The sequence below is a fragment of the Macaca nemestrina genome, chromosome 10 (assembly GCF_043159975.1).
Source record: "Macaca nemestrina isolate mMacNem1 chromosome 10, mMacNem.hap1, whole genome shotgun sequence".
Classification (NCBI taxonomy): domain Eukaryota; kingdom Metazoa; phylum Chordata; class Mammalia; order Primates; family Cercopithecidae; genus Macaca; species Macaca nemestrina.
In genome coordinates, this window is record NC_092134.1 from 55,181,798 (window position 1) to 55,206,708 (window position 24,911).

General features: G+C 33.7%; 1 protein-coding gene across 13 annotated transcripts in view; it reads right to left on the minus strand.

Annotated features, from left to right (window-relative positions):
* Nucleotides 1-24,911, minus strand: part of LOC105473314 (neuron navigator 3) — an 899,580-nt gene that overhangs the window by 19,590 nt on the left and 855,079 nt on the right. For 11 of the 13 annotated variants that reach the window (XM_011727068.3, XM_071070568.1, XM_071070565.1 and 8 more), the window contains 10 exons: nt 23,663-23,774; nt 17,149-17,270; nt 16,101-16,121; nt 15,248-15,420; nt 12,900-13,053; nt 11,545-11,719; nt 6,879-6,976; nt 4,274-4,369; nt 3,846-4,014; nt 2,024-2,259 (listed from right to left, as the gene is read on the minus strand). In XM_011727068.3, the coding sequence (XP_011725370.2) occupies nt 2,024-2,259; nt 3,846-4,014; nt 4,274-4,369; nt 6,879-6,976; nt 11,545-11,719; nt 12,900-13,053; nt 15,248-15,420; nt 16,101-16,121; nt 17,149-17,270; nt 23,663-23,774 (1,356 nt within the window). The remainder of the gene's footprint in view (nt 1-2,023; nt 2,260-3,845; nt 4,015-4,273; nt 4,370-6,878; nt 6,977-11,544; nt 11,720-12,899; nt 13,054-15,247; nt 15,421-16,100; nt 16,122-17,148; nt 17,271-23,662; nt 23,775-24,911) is intronic. The other 2 variants (XM_011727066.3, XM_011727064.3) reach the window with 1 other exon arrangement.

Sequence of the window (24,911 nt, forward strand, 5' to 3'; positions counted from 1 at the left end):
AAATGATTGTCCTCTGGAAAAGCAAAAAATAAGAGTGTTGGAAATATTTCATCAAAAAAGTTAATAGGACACTAACATGTTCTTAACAGAACATCTCTAAGCAATAAACTTTTCTTCCTAAGCTGAGATAGATAGATAGATAGATAGAGAGATAGATAGATAGATAGATATTTTTTAGGGAAAGCTATGTTTTAAAATTAATGGAATTTACCTATTTTGTTTTGGCATGTCAACTACATTCTAATGAAGCTTCATCTATTTAATTCAAAACTTGATTTTAAATGATCCTCAACTTTATCAAAATGTCATGGTCTCCTCCAATAAAACTATTTTCCTCTTATTTTCTAAACACTTTTTTGTTCCATAAAAGAAGTACCTTGTAAAGAGTTTTCTCATACCAACATCGAGGAAAAAACAAACACTGAGGATGACTAACAGGCCTTTCAAACCTTTCATATTTTTTGACAGAAAATATTTAACACTGTGCTAAAAGGCTTTTATATAAAGATATGAGAAGACAGAATTCACTGGAAGCATTAAACATGTCAGCTGAAGCAAACAGACAATTGTGCTCTTCCTACGTTTGCTCAGAGCAGAGTCAAATATTCTACCTCAGGTTCTATGTCTTTCTTTAGATGGTGGTTCAACCACAATTTGAATAGGTTTGAGTTCCAAGGAAATATTCAGAATTTACGTATTGCATTTATTTAACTTTAAGAGATCTCATTGTGTTTTATGTACATTGTTGTTCTTGAAGGATACATATAAGACAGTTTTGAACAAAGATGTGTGTGTGTGTGTGCCCACACATGCACACTGTGCATATGTGTGTGTTTGTGAGAGAAATCTTCACCTGGAGCCAAGGGTTATAATTAAAAATTCCAAGCAACCCCTATGCTTGCTACTTGTGCTGTTCTCTCTGTCTCATACACACACAGACACACACAAGCACACACACATTTATTTAGTCTTTAGAATAGCCCTACTATTGTCCTCATTTTACAGGTGAGAAAATTAATACTTCTGGTTCATTAAGCTATATGCCTGGCTTATTTCAACAATCTAATGGGTTTGGGCTGCTCTTGGGAGTCACGTTTATTTCTGAAAATTTGCAGACTTAAGGTTTCTGAGAAACTGGGACAGTTTAGATCATTGAACCAGGTTATCCTTGAAAGAGTAATGCGACCTAGTATAATTGGGATTCCCTCAAGGTATTGCTTATAATAGTTGCAGTTCCCCAAGATAAACTTTTAAGTTTCATTGATTCAGACTTTAATAAATAATTACAGGTAAAACTAGGTTAGTGTTAAAAATATGTTAGCCATCAACTATTTCCTTTTTAGGATTTTTTATTTTACTCAGAAAATAAGAAAGTACTGGCTACGTTGTATAGGCCCTCATACCTTTCTAATATCTGAGTGTTCAGGCTGATTACTATGGCACATTAGACCTTAGTTGGTGGTGAAATTGAATGTTGTTAAGTTTCCTAAGGTTCCTAAACAAAGATTTTAGGGAGATGTGACATAAGCAAATTGCTGCTCCCAGAATTTCTGCTTGGAATATTCTAATTATTGCCAAATCTCCGCTGCTGCAAAACCCATGTTATTTCCTACTTATCTATTAATACCCAACAAACTATTACCCTTTATAAAGCTCTGATTCCTCCAAGCAAAGTTATTCTTCTTTGTTGCTCATGCACAGACTTCTTTCTACTGTAACACTTACTAGGTGGATGTCTAAGAGAAACCATGAAATAGGGGCCCTGTCATATTATTCTGTATATTCCCAATGCCTTGTGGAGTACCTGATAACTGAATGTTACTGAAAATAGCAGTCTTGTTCAAATTCATGAAACAGAGTTTGGTCACTCACCAGGTTATAATTCTGGTAAAAAAAAAAAAAAAAAAAAAGATGGATATTCTTTTCCATGTAAAACATGGAAGTCTCTCAAAATCTTGTAATTTGATTGCTTAAAACACTTATGGATAAATTGCAGCTGTTCTCTTAGAATTCTGTAACATACCTTACTTGACTTGTGGTCCACATTAAAAGTGGCAATTGCATCCTCTGTTTTCTTCCTCCCAGATTTGGTTATTACATATTCAGCAAGTTTGTTTGCCAAATAGGTCTTTCCGGTACCACTCGGTCCTGAGAGTATAATTCTGTGATGCTCCATCAACAAGTTAAAGTACCTTTGGGTAATTGGTTTAGGAATCAGTGTATCAAAAACAAAACTGTCCAAACTATTTTCTTCTACCCCTGAAAGAAGAAACAAAAGAAAGAGCATGACTTATTGTTCTACATAAGCTAGAATTTAAAATATCATGCTAAACAGCAACAGCATTGTTAGTCACAGGAATAGAGTCCTTGCAAAATAATTTCCAGGTATTTCTATCCCACAAATATGTGTTGCCATTTCAAGGAAGAAAATGTATCAGTAATATGGGAGAGTGAACATCTAAACAAAAGCAAGCTGTTTCTTTTTCTTCAGACTTCACTCCACTGTCTACTTCTTGTTTTCACTTACGTTTCCAGAGAGAAATGGAAGCATTATAAATGCTATCATCACATCTTTTATTGAAGATGATTATCTTTGTTAAGAATAAATGTGAAGATTATACATACACACACCCATATATATATATATATATATATATATATATATATATATATATATTCCAATGCCTTGTGTAGTACCTGATAACTGAATGTTACTGAAAAAAAATATATATATGCCATATATATGTGTGTGTGTGTGTTCTTTCTTTTACTTTCTCTTCTCCCCATCTCCTTATTCTCTTCTATCTCTCATTATGCATCCTAGTTGTGCAACCACTTAAGCTTTTGAAGAATACAAATTGTTATGTTTGGCAAGGAATTAAGAAAGGAGTAACAGGCCGGGCGCGGTGGCTCAAGCCTGTAATCCCAGCACTTTGGGAGGCCGAGATGGGCGGATCACGAGGTCAGGAGATCGAGACCATCCTGGCTAACACGGTGAAACCCCGTCTCTACTAAGAAATACAAAAAATAGCCGGGCGAGGTGGCGGGCACCTGTAGTCCCAGCTACTCGGGAGGCTGAGGCCGGAGAATGGCGTGAACCCGGGAGGCGGAGCTTGCAGTGAGCTGAGATCCGGCCACTGCACTCTAGCCTGGGCTACAGAGCGAGACTCCGTCCCAAAAAAAAAAAAAAAAAAAAAAAAAAAGAAAGGAGTAACAGTATCTCCTTTTACGAACCCAATTGCCTTCATCATAAAATCAAATATTGACAAATTCCTCTATTAATTCACAGTTTATACAGATGTATCCTGATTCTTTAACATAAATAAACAAGGAATTATGAAGACAAAGATGCTTCAGATATTACATTAGCCTATAATTAATCACATCATCTAAAGCAAAGAAAATTCTTAGAACTTTCCATCCTTGATTCTTAACTTCTATTCCCTATTCCTGGGGGGTATTTATTAGGTACACATATTTTAAAATCAGAGATATATCAATGAATATATTACTTTGGAATATACACTAAATGTTTCCTTCTGTAATGAAAGATGATAATGAAGAAAATCCAGAAATTTGAAATTCCTAAATCACATTCCTTTTTGTGAGTCTTGAATCTTCAAATCCCAGAACCCAAAGAACTTAATTTCCTTAGATTCTAGTGTTTTTAGTAGGACTGTAGTATTTAATAGTTTTGGTATGAAATGAGTCATATTGATTTTTAAAATACTACAGAATTTTCAAATAGAAAAATTTAAAGGGAAACTGGCCAAAAAGCGGCAGGGGGGAGAATAAAGTGTTGCTAAAAATTATATTTCTGCCTTTCTTTTCATTTTCATTTTTACCTTTGAGGTTCACAGTGATGACGTTATTATCTCCAACAAGGTATCCACAAGGCAGCAATTCAGGCACTTCTAGGTTATGGGATCTAATTAAGTCTCCTATACAGTAGCTAGCAATGCAGTCAGAGCTCAGACCAAGGCTAGTGGATGTATCAATTCGGAATACATATTCCTACAATGGTACACACAAAAAATAAAGTCAAAACAGAGGTTCAACTCATCTACAACAAATACATAACTCACAGGGATATAGAGCTAGTTGTCAAGAATATTAGAAATGTGTAATATAAGAACTGTTAATATCAAATAGCACAAAGAGAAAGCTTTCCTTATTTGAGGAGAAGAAAACAAGATGTGTCTATGCTATCGAAGTTAAGGGAAACAATGAAACATATTTGAAAATTAATATTAGAGTGTCTTGCACAACATACCTTAAAGAGACGTCTTATTACACCATCTAAGACATCCCACTTGGTTTTTCCACTAACACCAATGGATCCTATCAAATATGCCTGCGACTTCTGATCCTAAATAAGAACAAAATAAAGTAAGATAAAATCCAACCGTGTATCTTTTTTATTACTATGTTTTCTACTAAAATTAGTTAATGTAGTTGTTGTTAAGACTAAACTATTTATTAAGCCTATGGCTTCTATAGTAATAGACATACATGGTGGATTATATAAAATAAAACATATTTCAGCCAACTAACCAACCAACCAAATAAAGTAACAGCAATAGCAACAGCAACAAGAAAGAAAGAGATGAGATAAAGCAGCATGTCAAGGAAAACTGATTCATGACCTGTTCTATAGAAGGCAAAGGTGAAGGAATCTGAAAGAATATTCTTGCATTATAAAGAGGTGGATACCTTCGTAAAGAGAAGAAGCTTGGTAGGAGGGAAATGGTGATAGAGACAGAACAGAACCATATTATATGAATTCTAGAACTTTACCTTACTATTTTGTGATCTTATCTTTGGTAAGTCCAAAACTCAGTTGTTTTATTAATTTTAATATAGAATCCAATTCTCACTTTAAAATGTGTTACCTATGATAATATAAGTATACCTACAAAACAGGTTCCATTTTGATTTTGTTAGAAGTTCTCTGTTTAAAAGACCTTGCCAGAGAAACCTACAGGATTCGTTTTATCAGGTAAGTAATTATTTTATAATAAAAATAATGGTTCCAAATCTATCTTTTTTATAGGATGGGATTTTGAGAAGTTTCTACATATATTAGAAAGGTAAATAATTCTGAATTTTTAGTCTGTCTAGAGCCTCTATTATGATGACCAGAAATGGTTAATGAAATAGTGATTATGATTCCAGTAGATACAATTAGATATTTGACATATAATCCTGGTTCTAGTCACCAAGTATGTTATCATTAAGGGGTGGTAGAATAATCACTGAGTCATGGGTTAGAAGATATGGATTCTATAACACATAATACCTACCACCTAATTAAGAAATGTGACCTTAGGTAAATCACTTAACTGGCTCAGACCCTCAATTTCTTAATCTGTAATATTTAGCACCATAAGGGTAAATGGTTATCACCATTATTCAGGTATAATCTGAGTTAGAATCTAATACCTTTTGCAGAATAAGTTGAGACATCCACAGCTGACAGTTGTGATTTTTGTTACTATTGTTATGAAATGATATTTGTGTCTCCTCAAAATCCATACATCGAAGCCCTGACTTCCAAAGTGATGGTATTAGGAGATGAGGTCTTTGGGAGGTAATTGGGATTAAATGAGATCATAATGGTGGGACTTTCATGATGGGATTACTGGGTAAAGTAAACAATTTGGGATTTGTAGCCTTTCTCTCTTCCTACCTACAGACACTGAGGTGAGAGGAATTCCACCACCTGCAGTGCAAAAAGAGAGCCCTCACCAGGAACCAAATCAGCTAGCCCCTTGATCTTGGACTTGCTAGCCTCCAAAACTGTGAGAAAATAAATTGCTGTTGTTTAGGCCACCTACTCTGTTATTTTATTATGGAAGTCTAGGTAGAATAAGACAACTACTTTCATGGAAGCATTTTTAGAAAAAAAATGCTCAAAGGCACTGTCTGTTAGAATTACTGTGAACAGGAAATCTTACTTTTCAGTGTGTTTATAACCCAGTTAAAATTACTGCTTATGCAATACCTTATAAAAAGCTGCTTTTAAATTGAAGTTCGTTTATGTTTCACTAAGAGTATTACTGTCTCTCACAGAAAGACCCACTTGGGAAAAGTAGGTATACATCTGCAGCTGAAGCAGAAAGCTGACGGCATTGGAATCTTGGAACATTGACTCAAGGTAAGAATTCACAAGTGCTATCTTATTTTTCAAACTTAAGTACTTCATTTTGAAATTCTAAAGAATTTTTATTTGCTTGATGTAAAAAAAATTGGATACTTAGAAATTTGTATTTTTGGCCACTCAACTAAAATTTTAACTTAAAATTTGTTTGTGTTGTTGTTTTAAGAAACGGTTAGAGTCAGAATGACATTGCCAAATTGAAGGCAACATTTTAATGCAAATGTTGGACCTTGCTTAAATAGACAAGTAACATGAATGGAATTTGTCCTACTGAGTTCAGTAGAATATATGTCTTTCTAATTTCTAGAATATTAACTTAGCTTACAGTCTTCCCTTTGTATAAATACCATATTGACAGCTCTAGAGACATGTTACCATACATAATAAACATTACCTATAACCAATAAGTGAAACCAACAGAATACGTCAGACAAGATGTTTGTCAAAGAAATAACTATTTTTTTTTTAAGTTTTAGAAATGAAGGGCTGTTAATTTTGTTTTCAGTGAATGAATGTGAGGTACAACTACCACACATTTCTACCTCTATGATGATGTCATCTCTTTATTGTCCCTTTCATGTTTACATGATATATTAAGCTAATGCCAATCCATAATTGTTGTAGGATATTTACCAGATCAAATATTCACATATAAAATACATTTGACTCAGAGCAATTCTCCTTATTAGTATTAAAGAGTTTAAGATTAAAGAAGTACCTTTGCTCGACCATAGCCCTTGCTTATGGAGACTATAATTTTCACACTGCGGCCATCTTTATGTCCAGTTGCATCACCAGCATCATCTAGCAAAATATCTATCAAATTTTAAAAGAAAGACATACACAAAAGAGTAACATTAGCTCAGATTTGTTTACTGTCATTCTTTTCTCCCTCATAGTTTTTTATCTTTCAATGGGATTTGCTCCCCATTCTAGCCTAACTGGTTTGAAAAACCTCAGCTTTCAAGAAGATGAATTACTGTGGTTGGGCTAAAGTTTCAATCTAAGAATTTATTTCTGCTTGCAAAGATCTTCACTCAAGTGTTGGGCCACTCACTGCATTTAGATGAGGAAATAAGAGGTTTCTTTTTTCTATTACACACAGGTCTGAGTAATACCTGAGTAATATTTAGTCACCATTATAACCATGACAAACTGACAAGCCATCTGATTTTTCTATCCAATCTAAAATATCCAAGCTCAATATCCATGTAATTTATAAATGCAAAGGTGCTGAAATTGACTGTCAACTGAAATTATTTTCAAGCATTTGACATAGCCAGCTATATAACTACTCACCTTATCTTTATAATTATTAGGTACTGTTATTGACTTTCAACCATGGCATTATACTGGCATTATGATTGCTCTCCTGAATCCTTTATGCTAATAGTTTCAAAACCAAAATAGTATTTCGATTAATCAGCTAAGAGTTACAGAACCATGATAAAGCTAGCTAACCTTTAAAATATCAGCCTTTAAATGGTAATTAAAGATTAACTTTCAAAATACATTATACCAGATTAATTTCCAATTTGGAGAATTATTAAGGTAAACTATCACAAATATCTGTTTTCCTTTAATAACAATACTATCATAGAATCATGCTTAATATTAAGACACTGTTCTGTGGATAAATGAAACTCCCTTATACGCTAAAGAGCACATGTTCCTGGTGAAAAGAGGACTCAACTGCTCTGACAATACATTTATAGAAAAAAAATGTTATGACTATAGCATCATAGAAATCAACACTGTAATAAGATGGCTTCCAAAAATAGAATCGTTTCTATTATCTTAATAATTAAGCATATGTAATTTTGAAAGTAAGCAATAAAAAATACTCTAAGATCATAACAATTAAAAGCAACTTTCAGAGCTTGAGAACGTTCAGAATTTTAGAGCTTTGCAATAAATTTTTAAATCATCAAAGATAATCTCCAGCACTGGAGCTTAATTATTTTCCCAAGTTCACATCTTAATAGTCTTTCACCTTTTCACCTACTCCACTCAAAAATAAAACTCTTCCTTAAGTGTCATTTTAATTACCTTGCTCCTTTTTTAGAAGTTTAGAGTGGTTTACCATTGGCTGTTCACATCTAGACTTCTGGTAGTTCATGATCAAATTACTTTAGTACTTGTCTTAATTACTTATAAATGCTCAAAAATATTTGACTAATATTTATTAAGCATAAATGGTATCAGAAATTTTGCTGTGTATTGGGAATGAATACCAAGATGAGAAAGAAAGAGAATTCATTGTTTTTTCTGGAGTATGTATTTCAGAATAGGTTATGCACTCTGCTAATATAAACTGGACAATGAAATAGAAACTAATTGAAGGGAGCCTGTTCTACATAGATAGGTCATCCTGGAAGGCTTCCTTGAAGAAGTGGTATTTGGAGGTAAGACCAGAAGGCTGAGGAATGCTAGACAAGTGAAGAACCAGGGAAAAAGATTCAGTCAACAAAAACAAGTGCAAAACCCTGAGATGTGTGAGCTGGGTATGTTAAAGGAACAGAAAGATGTTTGGGGTAGCAGGACTGTAGAGACAAGGGGAGGGTGAGGAGTGATATGAAATGATGTGGATGGAAATAAGTAAGGACCAAATCACACATGGCTAAGTAGTCCATGGCAAAGGAGGTTGGCCTGATTGTTGATCCACATAAGCTGCTTAAATTTGCTTTGTAATATGTTATTCATTTCATGTCATATTTGCTTCTAAAAACTACACTTACAATATGAAATTTCTCCACACAATAGTAGGATAAATATTTACCAAAGATGAGTGAATAACTATTCTTTGCTTTTATTATGTGGCTATTTAAAGCAAAATTAACATAATAGTGAAAAGTCCAGGTCCTGAATTCATCCAAGCCAGGGTTTGATTATTAGTTCTGCTGCTTACTAGTTTCATGATCTTGAACAAATTGTTATAGTCACTTTCCTAAGTCTTGGTTTCCTCAGCTGTAGAACAGGGCTTAAACAGCACCTTCCTGGTAGAGTTACTGAGAACATAAAAGATAATGCTTTTAAAGCACTTCATCCTCAGTGTTTACTAAGTTTTGCTTTTCTAACCATTATTTCTGTTTATTCTAACTCCTTCTATTGACTGTGGGCAGGCCACATCATGACTCTGAATCTCCCCAGTTCAGAATATATTGACAGGATGGTCACCTGATGAAACAACTCCAGGAAAAACTGCAAATTTAATGTGAGAGGCTTCTGTAGTTTTGTTTGTTTGTTTTTGTTTTGTTTTTTTTACTAGAAAATAAGTCATGGTCCTCTGTCTATATTTTGAAGAAAGAATTAAGGAGGTCTGCCATTCTGGCTATAATTAAGTAAAATTCTGGCCCAAAACTGAAGACTTCTCAAACGTCTGTCTTTACTGGATGCATGGAACATGCAATTAATATTTCAGGAACTAGATATTTGCCAACTATCCTCTCTCCTGCCTACTTTCTTTTGCTTAAGATTAATCATGAAACCCAGAAAGTCTCTCTGTTAAAAAGCCCCAGCATAAAGGCAGTTTTGATTCCCAAGTGTTGAACCCACTACACAAGAGTGAAAGTAATGAAAACAATATTCTAGTTGTGTGATTTAATTTTTTTTTTTAGTTCAGACATAAGTATCACTACTGAAAAATAATTAAGGAAATAAGATATATTAAAAATAACTTAGGGAATGGGTAAAAAAAAAGGTATTAAAAAAAGTAAAACTTGGCTTCTCCCAAAAAATTGCCTTAAATTCTTAATCATGGCCATCAATGTGTTAAGCCCAATAAACATAGAAATTGTAAATGTAAACTCTTTGATTTTATATTTATCTTTATGAGTTCTATTTCTCCTAGACATTAAGTTTTTTTTATATATGTCTTTTTTCTAAACCACCTTCAGTATTAAACTTGCCTCCTTCAAATCTTACCATATTTTCATAAAATAAAACAGAATTATATAAAAGGCAGTGAAATCCTACCATTAGTCTGACCTCTAAGGTACTGGCCCTTGTCTTTTGCTAGGAGCCAAGCCTAGGAATCCAGAAATGCATTGGTTACTATGAGATGTAGATCTTACTTCACTTCTCTGTCAGGTCCATCAGCAACAAGCCAACATAGAGGATGTTGTTCAGAACTGTCAGATTCTATACATTTAAACATTTGGGTTCTTTCTTTTGTAGGATATTTTATTGAGTGTGGATAATAATACTTTATGTACAATTTACACACTCAAATTACCATCCACTTCCATAGTCTTATTTTACCTAATGATCTATAAGTTCATTTAATTCTGAAATTTCTTGCTTTATACTTGACTTCTGACATACTTGATGCTTATTCTCAGAATTTATTTTCTTCCTCTGATCCCCACCAGAAGTTTATAAAATTTGTTTTCTTAAAGTACAGGGAGTGCCCACTTGTCTTTTACATATAAGATGAAGGTCATTATTTTATATTACGAAGAGCAGCCATAATAGCAGAATTTTTAACATTCTGCCTTTTTAGAAGAGGTGTGATTCATCGGAAATGTAATCAATATCAGCATGCCATGTCATTTCCCTTCTCCTCCTTCTGTATTTTAATATGATTTAAGGCAAGCAGTGTACTGTCTCCATTCTATAATGGAATCTAATGTTGGCTAGGAACATACATATTATTGGTTTCCAAGCGTCATCTGGTGGCCATGCTTTACAATTACCACGGATCCTCATGTAAATACTCCCTAGACTAAATTCTCTATCCTTGAAGTGATTCTCCTCAATGAACTGTTCCACAGAAACAGCTACACTTTATGCTTGAATGGTTCATCAGATATTAAGATGACATTAGTCATATGCTTCTATTTGCAATCGAATCAAAACTGTACCCTTGTTCCATCACTAATACTGTGTTCTTTTTGTTTGTTGGAAATTTAATAGAGCTGCAGACTGGGTGACAGAGTAGCATTATGTTCTGTCAGGGCAGTATCATGCAGGGTCATCGAGTCAAATTTAGAAAATAAAGACTGCTACACTTATAAATGGGTTTTGCACACTTAAAACAATAAAATTGTATGGGGTTATTATTATTATATCCATAAGTACTAATTATCATCACTGAGAGTATTATTTCTTCATCATCGAAATCATGGAGAAAGTACTTCCTAAGGAAAAGTGATTTCTTAAAAATATTATGAAGACCATATCTCTAAGATTGACTTTTGGATAGAGAATGTGCTTTTAAAATTATAACTAAGTGGACTAGATTTATAAGATCAAAATAGGACTATTTCTGAGAATTAGAGTATAACATTTTAATTTAAGAGTATGTAAAGTTCTCCAAATTCCAGGCTTCCCACCCGTTAACTTATGGGCATGCTGTGATTCAGCAAGCGTGTGCACTAAATTACCTGAGGTAACAGCCTCCGTGATGTTCAAATTATTTAGAGAAAGTCCTAATGACTGCCTGGAAGATGAAGAGGAGGTGCTGCTTGAGGATTCTGATGGTGGCCGAGTAGGCTTAGCTGTGTTACCAGTTTCTGCCTTCAACCGGTCATTTTCAGCCTTCAGTATTTCAATTTCATTCTGTCATGAAGATGGAAAACATGAAAAAAATTGAGTTGGTTTGATTGAGAAAATAGCCCTGAGTCTTTTATCATAGTTAATTAACTTGTTTGTTAAACAAAACATGTGGTAATATATTAAATAAACAAATATATGAAATAGGATTTCCTTCCCAAGAAGGAAATTTACCCCTTTTCTCTGTCAATCCAACCATTTGACATTTTTATCATTATTTTTTTGACTAAAGCATGTGTTTGAGAATTTTTCCAGGACTTGGTCTCATTTGAATTAAGAAAAATATGATGGAATCGTTCGTAACACTTCTCATTTTAAAGGTGATGTTAAAATTTATAAGCATATTATGCCATTTGTAATATTATTATAAATCCGTGGACAGTTGAAAAACAGAGCAAAACAAAAATAATGTAAATAAGGTGATTTAAAATCACTCCAGAATCATATCTAACATCTGAAAACGTTTTTTTTTTTTTTCCTTCCAATCGGGACACTAAGCTCATAAAAAACAACAAAAGCCTTTAGATGAACATATACAGTGGCAGATGAATCTGCTCAGCAATGAGCTTTTATTTTAGTCACCTGTGGTACCAAGTGATTACTGGTATACAATAATACAATGAAAACTGAGTCTGAGCACAGACTGGTTCTGAATTTAGCCTTTAGATGTTTTTTTTAAAAAAATACAAAAGCTTTACTTTTACAGATGGCATTCCAAATCACTTTGACTTCCATATTCAGAGAGCTTGTGTTGAATTTCTACAGTTTCCTCATTAATTTTGTATTTTAATAGAAAACTGGCGAGAAAGTATGTGAAAATCAGATTTCAAAAGAACAGGCAAAAAAGTCAAAATAAAAGTAAACGATGGAAAAGTGAAGAAGCAAGAATTGCAGTAGCTTCTCTAAAAACTTAGCTCTCAACCTGAATCCAATCACTAGTACAGTATCCTGAATGGTTCTTGACTACAACTTGCCAGTTTTCACTCCCACTTCCAAACTTGGATTTGACAAAATTCTCAATTCAGTACTAAGAAATGAGTTGCAAAGATTTAATAAACAGAGTACACTTCTAAGGTGGGTTTCCAAGCGGAATTTGTTCTGTGTTAACCAAAAGAACAGAATAAGCAGCATTTTTTTAATTTGTTTGTTTCTCCATTTTATTCCTTGAAAGTGCTTCAGTACCAACCTGCATCCGGTTCATGGCTTCCCGGATCTGATCAAGATGATGAGCAGAGCTGAGGGCCTCCAGCCGAATATCTGTTAATTTTAATTCCTTTTCTCTGAGCTCGCTCTTCAGCTGCAGAATTATCTCTGCCTCAGCTTCTGTGCATTCACAGATCCTGAAGAAGGAAACAAACAAAATCAGTGGTCTGGGGAAGCCAGATGATTAAGTAAAGCACTGCCTCTTTTAAAGGCTGAACTGCAATATTATCCAGCAGGTACAGATATGGTGTGCTGCTGGCAAAACCTAGAGAAAAGGAGAAAGAGTTTTACAAACAGTTATGCATTCACAGGTTCAAAACACAAATAGCTTTTTCTTTTAATCGTTTTTTTTCTATTTTTTAAAGTTTAAAAGTCTTACCAGGTATAAAGTGATCCTAAAAATGCTTTTATTGGTGATATTTATAGGCAGAAAAGTCATAGATTACTACATTTCATTTCAACATTTTCAAGGGACTTAAACCTCTGCAACATGTGACTATACTTTTATAAAAGCAGTTATTACATTCTTAAAATGTTGATTTCTTTTGTAAAATTGTCCGAAAAGTTTTGAAACAATACTGTCTTTAAGTTAGCATAAAAATCCAATATAAATATTGTAGAAAATAAATTAGAGAGATTATTTTTGGACATTTAAATAATAGGTGAGTTATATAACCTTCCTATTAGGCTCAGCTGATTTAGGAGATCACAGCTAAATCACAGGTTTCAACCCCTACTAGCAGGCTAGCTGAGGGTTGTTTGAAGGAAACACATTGTATCCTTGTTGTGTTGTTTTATTGTTTTGTGGACAGCTTTGCAGGAAATTTGCCAAAAAAATTGTTTTATATTAACTAACATATTTTCCATTTAAAATCTGAGAACTAGTTTACTGGCCACAAAATGACAGTGATATGTTCTTCCTTTCTGCATAAATGATACAATTATGTAGGCAAAGCACAGTGGCCCTGTTCTATATGAGTTCTATGCTAGTTGTTGTCATGGGCATACAAGGATATTAGATTTAAATAGTAAACAACACAGATTATCTCACCAGAACACTTTTCTATATTTGAAATGTGTTCGTTCTTGTACAGTAGTCCCCCACAATTAGAGTTTATCCACAATTTTAGTTTCTGTGGTTTAAGTTACCTATAGTCAAATATGGTCCAAAAATATTACAGTAGTTTGGGCTGGGTGCGGTGGCTCGCACCTGTAATCCCAGCACTTTGGGAGGCCGAGGCAGATGAATCACTTGAGGTCAGGGGTTCGAGACCAGCCTGGCCAACATGGTGAAACCCTGTCTCTACTAAAAATACAAAAAATTAGCCAGGTGTGGTGGTGCACACCTGTAATCCCAGCTACTCAGGAGGTTGAGACAGGAGAATCGCTTGAACCCGGGAGGCAGAGGTTACAGTGAGCCGAGATCTTGACATTGCATTCCAGCTTGGGTGACAGAGTGAGACTTTGTTTCAAAAAAAAATTACACTATTTTGAGGAAGATAGAGACCACATTAATATAACTATTATCACAAAATATTGTTGTAATTGTTATATTATTGCTGTTAATCACTTATTGTGCCTAATTTTTAAATTAAATTTTATCATATGTAGGTATGCATTTATAGAAAAAAAAAACATAGTATACATAGGGCTCGGTACTATCTATGGTTTCAGGCATCCACTGGGGGTCTTGGAAAGTATCCCTGGTGGATAAGGGGGGGGCTACTGTACTACCAAAAAGTGGGCTATCATAAAAATGCTAGGTTAGATTAACTAGTAGAATCAAAGACAACTGGATTGCAGGTTGATTTTAGGAAACCAAATTTTAGTTGAAAAAACAGAAAGAGAAGGTATTTATTGTTGAAATGCATGTGAGTGATTTTAGAAAAAGCAAAAGCAAACACTACTTAGGTTAGAACCTGGGTCTTTGCAGTTTTCATGCATCACACTCCACTTTACCGAGATCTATGCTTGTAGATCACAGGGCCATTTTGTCGTTTCTTTGGTGGCCAGACAAGGGGTGACCTGTATGTACATACAGTTAGACAGATACATGGACAAATGCCCATGAAAAGAAGTGAGAATCATGATTCAGAAAACTGGAGAATGAGATCAAGAGACACTTAAATTGTAACATACGAAAATGAAAAAGAAAAATGAAAATGAAAGAAACCAATGAAGGAGAAATACGAAAAGAGAAACTAATGCTGTCCATCATTCTCAGGAAAATCAGAAAATAATTGGTACAGATATGGTTAGAACATAAATATGGCCTTCATCTAAAATTGTTTTTTAAAAATATTTCTGCATTTTGCAGAAGGAGCAACTTACGCAGAAGCAGATTGTGAGGGCTTCATGGATGCTGAGCTACAGTCACCAGCGTTATGGGGCAACTTGGGGGATGCTGGAAGGGATGAATCAGTAAGCTCTTCAATGTCGGAATGTGATGAAGGAGGCTTGGTGGACTTTTTCTTCCCAAAGGCTTGTTTGAAAGAACTTCTCAGCTGAAAGAAGGACAGAAATTACCCTTCTTGTCGATTTGCACTTGGAGAGCTTTTGCTTTGGGGCGTTAGTTTGCAGATGCCATCCTAGCCACTGCCTGGGGTCAGTATGTACAAGCAGAGTATTAACAATTGCAGCACAGTATCTCTAAAAAAAAAATGATACCGTGTTTTGTGTGTTCATTTTATTCTTGTATTAATCCAGCGCAGCGCAAACATGGAAGGCTTTTAAATAGTGCAAGGTCAAGGGCATGGCTGTCAGAGCACTCATTTAAAACTAAGTACCTTGAAGGGATCTCCATTCCCAATGCTTCTCTCTTCAAGGCAATTTGTTTTAAATGGCCACTTTAGCGCTACAATCAAGTCATGTCCTGCTGACAGTACAAACTTAAAAAGCAAAATGAAACCAAATTCACCTAACACTTCATTAATTGTGATTTTCTATTCAAATTTTCCAATCCCAGACTACTCAAAACCAGAATTGGTATCCCCTACAGTTCTATTCAGAAAGTGGTTTTACATCTCTTTAAAATTTGAGATTAAAATGAAAAGACACAAAGAAAAGACATACAAGGTAATCTGTTTTAAAAGGTATAAAAGCCTACTGCCAAAATGAATAGCATTCATGCCAAGGTAGAGTTTTTTTATAGATGCATGCCAAATTGTCCACGGTTTATATTCACCTCACTTCCTCTAGAGTTCACCTTGCAGAAACATGAAAGAGTGTGGAATTACAAATCAAGGGAATGAAGGCTGATCAGTATTTTAAAATATTACCTGTATAAACATTTTTTAAGACAAAAAGATATTTCTTTCATTATTTGTAGAAAGCACTCCAGTAAAATCCTCTGATAATTATGTCTGGATTTCATAAAGAGTTGTATTTACTCAAAATCTACCTTTGTTTTTTTTTTTGGTATTAAAAGAAATCATTAACTCCATTGTTTTTAAGTTTTTTGCAGTAACAGTATCTTCCCTTCGGCTATTTAGCTATTGATCAATATAATAAATTATGTCTCTAGCAAACTTAAGGTACAGTTCTGTTAAAGTGCATTTCTATATTTCTGCTATATTCTCTTGGTTAAAAACATCAAGAAGACACTAATGTGGTTGATTTCTTTTAGGGTGAAACTATTCACACGGTAAGCCCTGTTGATTCCAAAGGCAGAAGGAGAGTTTCATGGTTTCTTCTTTCCCTTTATTGACTCCCATTCTCCTCCTTTTCCTCCAACACCACTATCAACATCATCATCATCATATCATCATCATCATCATTTTTTCACTTTTCCTTCATCTCTACCCCCACAATAAACCCCTATTTTAAGCCATTTATTCACAGATGTTATCTTATTTTTCTTTAGTATAACTCTATAGCTATACTATTGACTTTCTATAGTTATACTATAGAAAAACAAGATAACATCTGTGAATAAATGGTATTCACAAATAAATATAGTTGCTATTAACTATCCTTTTATAGATAAGAAAATTCAGGCCCCTCAAAAGGTCTAGATCTAGTGGTGATTCAAACCCAAGTTTAGTCCCAACATTGAAATGTATGCTTTTCAGTACATGCCACACCAGTTTCGGTGGTGAGTGCAGCATCTGAGGTGTCAGTAGCTTGAATGGGGCACTTTGTAAACTGCTGCAGATCACTGAAGCCTCAAAGAAAAAGGCCTAACACATGATGCATTAATAAGCTTCTGAATTAGATGAAGGACGGTGGCTTACCCAGTTCTTCTTTTTCTTCTTCTTAGAATCAGCATCATTACCACTGCCAATACTGGAATGGCTTGTGGCACTGTTGATACTAGAAACACTTTCAGAGGAATGCTGTCTTCTGATGCGAAGATCTAGCAATAGAGAGAGAGAGAGAGAATCACATTGGCTCATGAAGAGTCTCGATCTGAACAAATAAGTCTTTTAGGTCTTTTGAGAGGAAGTTCTCTAATAAAGGTCAACAAGGATTTGTACAGATAATTTCAATGCAGTTTTGGTTTTAGAAGTTTAGTACAACCATATTTGTTTTAATTAACTGAGTTATCTACATTAAGATTTAATGGGAATCTCATATAAGTCTGCAGCCCTGGCAGTTTAATGAGTTCTGAGTTTTGTCTAAAATTAAATGCTATGCTAGTGATTTTTACTGAATGCCTGGATCAAACAGCTCTTCCAAAATGATTTGTTCTGAATGATTACTTTCAAGGAGTAAATGGAAACTCATAATAGAATGAGAATTAATTGTGCCTTTTTAATATTTGTGCTTCAAATACAGTTACTAGAGCAAAATGTATTAACTTTCCATTTCATAGAATCATACCATATTAGAGCCAAAACAAACCTTGAAGTCATGTAAGCACATAATCTCACAGATGAGGAAACTGAAGTGAAAAGAAGTTAAGTAACTTGGCCAAAGTCAAACAGCCAATGAAAGCAGATCCTCCAAAGAAAGCCTAGGTAGACTGAGTTTGTGAATTAAACAGAGGACATATTTAAAACAGTGCAATTCTTCCAATGTTCCCCTACTCCCTGCCCATGACTTATTATAGAATAGTAAAAGTAATATCAATAACAAATAATAATAAAACTAGGTTTTATAATATGCTTGATATGCCCCGGAGTATCTAATTTTATTATTAAAGCAAACCACTGAAATGAGTTTAATTACTAAATGTAATTTTCACATGGTCACATAGCTGAAAAATAGTGGAGCCAGGCTCAGCCGTAGGCTGATTCTAATATCCATTGTGTTAACTGCCATGTATGCAGCATGTGGTATGGCCTTGCTTAACTTCTAAAAGCAAGCAGTGCTTCTTTAGTTAAGATATTTTGAAGAGAATAGCATTTGATATTTAATCATGTTTAAAGGTATCTATTTCTTTTATACAAGCAGCTTATAGATTTATAGTTATTAAAAATAAAACAAACTGAATTTTTTCCTACCTAAAATGCACTAGTATAGGTATTACTGAGACACTAAGAAAATTTACAAAATTGTGCTTAAGGTCACACTTGCTTTTAGTCAATTTCCATTAATATACTAATTGTCATCAAGGCAGATTAGGCAAGCAAAAAAATCTCAGTAGAAGTTGTAAGATGTCAAAATTTATTCTAAAGCTGACAAAGTTTTCATAAAACTAGTACCAGAAAATCAAGTCTTTTCAATTGACTGATTTACTGAACAGTAAAAATGATCCATGGCAACAAAACTATAATTGGTTGCTTTCAAAACATATAACAAATATGTATGTATTAATAGACATGTAATATATGTATTTACATATATATGTATGTGTGTGTATATGTATATCCTCATCATCATATACATATATATCAATTAGTCCCTTAATTTTTCTACTAAGGCAATCATGCTGAAAAATTTTATAGGAAGAAAACACATAGAGTTTTTTGTTTAGAATCCCTAGAATTCGTCCCTTAAAATTATTTTAAAAAGTAGTGATGAGAACATTAACTGGTTTTGCATGCTAAAACATTACCAACTCCTAAACCTAAATCAAGGTATTCATGTAGGAGGTTTCAATTCAACAATAAAGGAATCTGGTATCCTTTAATCAACTATTATGGAACTCATATAAATAGACAGTAGAAGAATATGTGTAGGTATTTCTTGGGGTTTTAAATTTTTGCTGAGATCAGCCATTAGCTTTTTGAAAAAGATTTCCCATTTGCTAGCTCGTTCCTAATAATTAACCTTCACAAATAGAAAAGCACAAAGTATTACAGTACTTCAGAATTTGTATTATATCCCAAATTAATAAACTGTGTCTGACTTCTTTAATACTAAAATTTTTAAAAGATAAGTAAATTATTATAATCATAGGTCAAAAGTAGTCCTTGGAGGTATCAGTTACCTTTTTACGACTGCATTCAACAGTAAAGATTAGCAAAGCCATAATATTAATAATATTGTGAAATGAAGCAAATGCATTTTACCGTTCCCTAACAATTTCTTTTTTAATACTTCTAAGTATTTAATTCAGTACATGGGGCATCATAAAGTTCAGTAAAGAATAGCTAACCAAATGAATATCAGCAATCCGAATGAATGGAGAAGCCTATTTTTAAAGTGAAATTTTCAGGTACGTGTTTGTTCACTTGTCATTTTCTACCTCCCATCCTCTGCGTCACCACTGCCCCAGTTCAAGCTATCAACATAACCTTTACAGCAAGCATTGCTACTGAACTTACTCATCTTCAAACCATTCTATAAACAATAGCTAGAAAAATCTTTTTAAAAGGAAAACTTCATCATCACTCCCCCACTTAAGACCTTTCAATAACTTCTCACTGTAATAAGAATAGATAAAAATCCATCTTCTAAATATGGCCTACAATTCCTCAGTAATCTTGTCAGTCCTTAACTCATCAATCGTGTTCTTCTTCTTACACATTTGCTTAGTATTTTCCTTACATTAGTTCCATAAGGGAACTAATTTATTTTCTGCCTCAAAGCTCTTTTGAAATGCTCCTCCCTCACGACTTATAATGTGATTGACAATTATTCCTTGGATAGTCACTTGAATATTACTACCTTAGAGTAATCTTCCGTGACTATGTAACCTCCAGTAGGTTCCTTGGTACCCTCCTTCCCTATGGTACCTGTTATTTTCCATCTTAGAACTTATAACTGTTTTGGTATACATGTTCAGCTTCACCAATGATCACATACATTCATTTACCTTCTGCTCTCCCACTAGACTAAAAGTTCTATGGGGTCAAAGACCATATCTATTTTGTTTACCATTATATATTCCGAACCTTATATAGCATATGGCATGTGGTATCAATCAATACATAGTGTTAAATAAATCGATTCTGATTTTTCATTCACTATAACTACGTTTGCCTATCATTATTTCTAAAAAATATTTAGTGCTGACAGAACTTTAATACATGTGTTATCCCACTGTATTTGGCGTATCTTAAGGAAAAACAATTCTATACACAGAAGTAGTGACTTAGAAAGCAATAACACATTTTGAAAAAAAAGGTAAAATTTTCTAGTACCTTCAACTTTCAAATTTCTTATCACAAATACTATATTTGCAGTGGATTATGAGCTCCATGAACAAAGGTAATTTTTAAAATCTTTGTATTTTAAGATCTGATAATGCCTAGTACTTAATAGCAGGTGTTTACATATGTTTCTAAACAAAACAAAATTTTATTATAGACTGTAATTATTTATCAGACTTCATTAATGAATGTGATGCACTAATTTAGAGAAAATAGAAAACACATTCACAAATTGGTGTGTGATTTTGTGATAGTCTGGCCTGTCTATAAGACTGTTGCCTCATTCCAAATATATCTTCTAAAATCATATGTAAAAATATACATAACATTCACATTTTAAGGGTCTCTAAAAGTAAATTTCAATGTGATTTCCAAATATAAATTTATATGCCATACAATTACCTTAATAACCCATGGAAAGACACATAATTAGTTTAACTGACTATTTTTTCCATGTAATGTCAATGGTCAATGTGATAAGAATCACTCTATGTTCATTACATTTAATACTGAGTTTTAATATTACAGAAATACAATCTAACTATCTTGTATACATTCAATCCTTTATAACCAGTGGTTTTTGTTACTTTTAAAACCTAGCAAATTATTTTTTAATATTTATTGGTCGATGTAAATATTAACTGGTATTTTTCACCTTAAGCATCACCCCTCCCACATTTCTGAGCAAAGGCATTCCAATTTTTCAATTTCAGTAGTCATATTCAGCTACCTGTTGCTTAAGATAAAAGGAATCCTTTCAGCAAGTTTCACTTCAGTGACTTGTGCTGTGTTAAAGTAAGGATTAAGCCTTTTTAAATCCCTTCTGGACCTATTTACGACATGAAGATTTAGAACATAAGCTGCTTTATTATAGCTCTAAGATAAGCTTTAAATATGCAGTAATTTTCCATGCATCACATAAATCACTCCCCCACATGGAAAGTTGCTAAATTCTTGAGAGAAGTAGCCCCTATAGAACTACTTTGTCCTTCAATTTAAGCATATCTCACTTTATGTAATTGTTTTCCTAAAATTTAAATTGAAATTCATTTAAAAATTACTTTTCTCTTCTTTTAAAAATTCAAATAAACCCCTTTTATGTGCAAGACATCATCATGGGCATCCTGATGTCTTTCAAAAGAGTGAAAAAACAAGCTCTACTATTGTAAATCAGGAAAGACATATCTTAAAAGCCCCAAAGTATAATGTAATTTTAAGAAGGGAAGTATTGCTACTTCCAGAAACATATCACAGGGGACTTCATTCAGTGTAGGAATCAAGAAAGCATATTTGGGTTACCTGCTGCAGTGTCTCAAAAAGTTTTTATGCTGATCAAACAAGGTAGAATATTCTAAACGGAATGAATGCAATTCATAAAGAACTTATGAAGAATTGAAAAAAATTCAGGATAGCTGAAATATGGAATATACAATGCAACAACAGAAGAAGAAGTAAAGTCTATATGTGCTTCATCGGGCACATAGTTGGTGATGAATAAATATTTGTTGAATAAATGAAGCTGGTGAAGAGAGATTATGGCAAGTTGAGGAGTCTGTATTCCATTCTAAAGGCAATGGGATACCTGTAGATGTGTTTCTTAATGACTGTTCTGGCTTCACTGTGAAGATTGGTGTAAAGCAGATAAGATTAAGAAGAGGAAGGCTATTGAGGGGTTTGTGGTCATGGTTCAGGAGAGAGGTGATGGATGGTGAGAGTAAAACCAGAGAAAAGTGAACAGATCCAAGAGATACTTAAGGAGTGGGATCAATAGATCTTGGTAATTTATTCAACGAGAAGAGGAGGAGTTATGAAGAATACTTAGATCTCTGGCTAAATGGAAGGATGGTGGTGCTATCCACTGAGGCAAAAAGCACTGAAGGAGCAGCAGGTCTGAGACAGAAGACAAGTTAAAGTTTGGAGACATTGGTTTTAAGATGCAAAACAGACATTCAAAGATATCCACATGGAGTTCTCGGTAGCTCTATATACAGAGCCTGGCCTGCAAACCTAGATTTGACAGTTATTAGCTATTAACACATTAATAAAAATTACAGCTAGAGTATGAGATGATTTTCTATATATTTTTAAATAGGATGCATAGAATCATAATGTACAGAATCATAATGGAAGACAGCTTAGGATATCAACAATTAACAAATGGATACAAAAGAGTGAATTTATAAAAGAAATATTGAAAAAACATTTCAAAGGAGCAGAAGAAAAACCAAAAATGTGTGATGTCATGAACATTAGAAAAACTGAATGTTTCACATAGGAAGGAATGAATATCAGCATCAAATACTGTTTCCATGTCTGTCTAATACAATCAGAATTTTAAATGTTTTACTGAATTTAGTGTCATATAAGTATCTACCGATCCTGGAGAGCATTATTTTGGTGGAGTGGAGGGAAAAGGAGCTACACTCCAGTGGTCTAAAGATGGTTGGTGGCTGAAGACATTGAAAGAGTTCGTAAAATTTTTCTCAGAATTCTTCTGGAAATGAAAAGAGAGATAATAAGGCATTCATGTTTTAGGTCAGGATTTTTGAAGCTGGGAAAGAGTTGAGCATGTTGAATGCCTTTGAAAAGTGTCAGGAAATGAGTAAATAGAACCAATGTAAAGGGAAAAAATGACACGATATTAATAATGAGCATTTCTTCAGTGGTGAACTCAGGGGTAGGGGCAGTGGCAGAAGTATTTTTATTGTTTAGAATTGCTTAAGCATAGGAATAATATAAAATATACCTACCTTTCGCCTGTTGTTTTTATTGTTTTAAAATTATCTACAGGAAATGTACCTTTTTGTAGGCTCCATCCAGGAAAAGTTGTTCCCAATGCCCATTGCTTGCTATATCATCATATTGACTATTTCATTTTTATATACAGATCTAGATTATCATACTCATTAATGGGTTTGTTTTGCCTGAAGTCAGATATGCATGTATTAACCAACCACTCCATCTCCATCTCCATTGAATCAAGTGGAGAGATGTGTATACAACTATAGAACCAAATTTCGTAAGACCAATTTAAAAATTATTTGATAATGAAAGTCACTATCCTAAAATTCTAGGATTCTGACCACATTAATACCAACTTATTCATTATAAAAGGCAATGACGCTGAGTAAATGCAGTTTTACTCTAATTAGTAAATAAAATAGATGCCTATTATATTGGGTGGAAATGAAACGATTTCTAAATATACCTTTGGGAGGATGGTCTGGACCATTCAGCGCTCCCTGAATAGCCGCCTGGGCAGCAGAATTCTGAGCCTTCAGCATTTCAATGGTTTCTCTTAGTTCTATAAGTTCAGACTCCTGTGAAACAAACAGAGTTTGGAAGCTTTAATACCTAGAAAGAAAAGTAAAATCTCCTTGCTCATAGTTGAATTTAAAAGGTTTGATTTTATGTAGTAACAACCTCCTGGAAGATTTGGATGCTTAGCTGAACTTGTCAAGTTGTACCTAATAACTTCTTTCTTAGCTAAAGTAAAGGAGGTGTTTGTTTGTTTTTCTTAGTTATTGTCTTATAAAAGAGAGATGAATAGTCTTTATTCTTTTCAAAGGGTGGGACCCGGAACTCCCCAGTACAAAGTAAAACAGGATATCACACCACTCATTTCAGATCACATACTTACTAATATTACCTATGATTACATTAGATATTTAGATATCACTATTGCACTGTTGCATTGCATTGTATTTATTGTCAACTACAAACCTGAAGTTTTGTCAAACCAATGATTTCAGATTTTGTTTGAAGTATTTTGTGCCTGCAAAATTGATTCTTTCTATTTAAGTGTAAAACCTGGAACTTACCCCTAATTCCTATTAAATGTCATCTTATTAAATTCTGATGCCATATCAAGGTCATGTTACATTCTGATACTTTTTCATTCAATAAAACTCCTAAGATGGAGACCTAGTCTCACCAAGCCAAAGCAACACAGGAATAAAGTAAATAGAAATATATGTATTATACAATTTTTAAATAATAGTTAAATTACAAACAAAGCAGCTTACAGATCAAATTTTAATAAAGCATATATTTTCTTTTTGAATTTAAAGTAATTATAAGATATGTCCCAATAAAATACTTGCACACATTTGAACTTTCATAGTTATTTAAGTGAATTATTTTCACAGAAATAACTCATTTTTGGAAGATAAAATAACTCAGAAAAAGATAGAAAGAAAAAGAACTGAGTGTTGCTTCAGTATAGACCAAATTTCCATTAGAAGCTCAGTAACAAGTATCTTTCATGGTGGTAATATAATCCTAAAAATCAGATCTTTGTCAGTCTCTTAGAGGGGGAATTCCTTGGTAATGTATTTGTCATTCATCATTCATCATTTCCTTTAGCATCTTTGGCAGAAAGCCAAAGAATCGGGCTTGGGTTCTTCATTCTCTGGTAAATAATTTATCGTTAATCAATGTCTCCCAGAACATACATT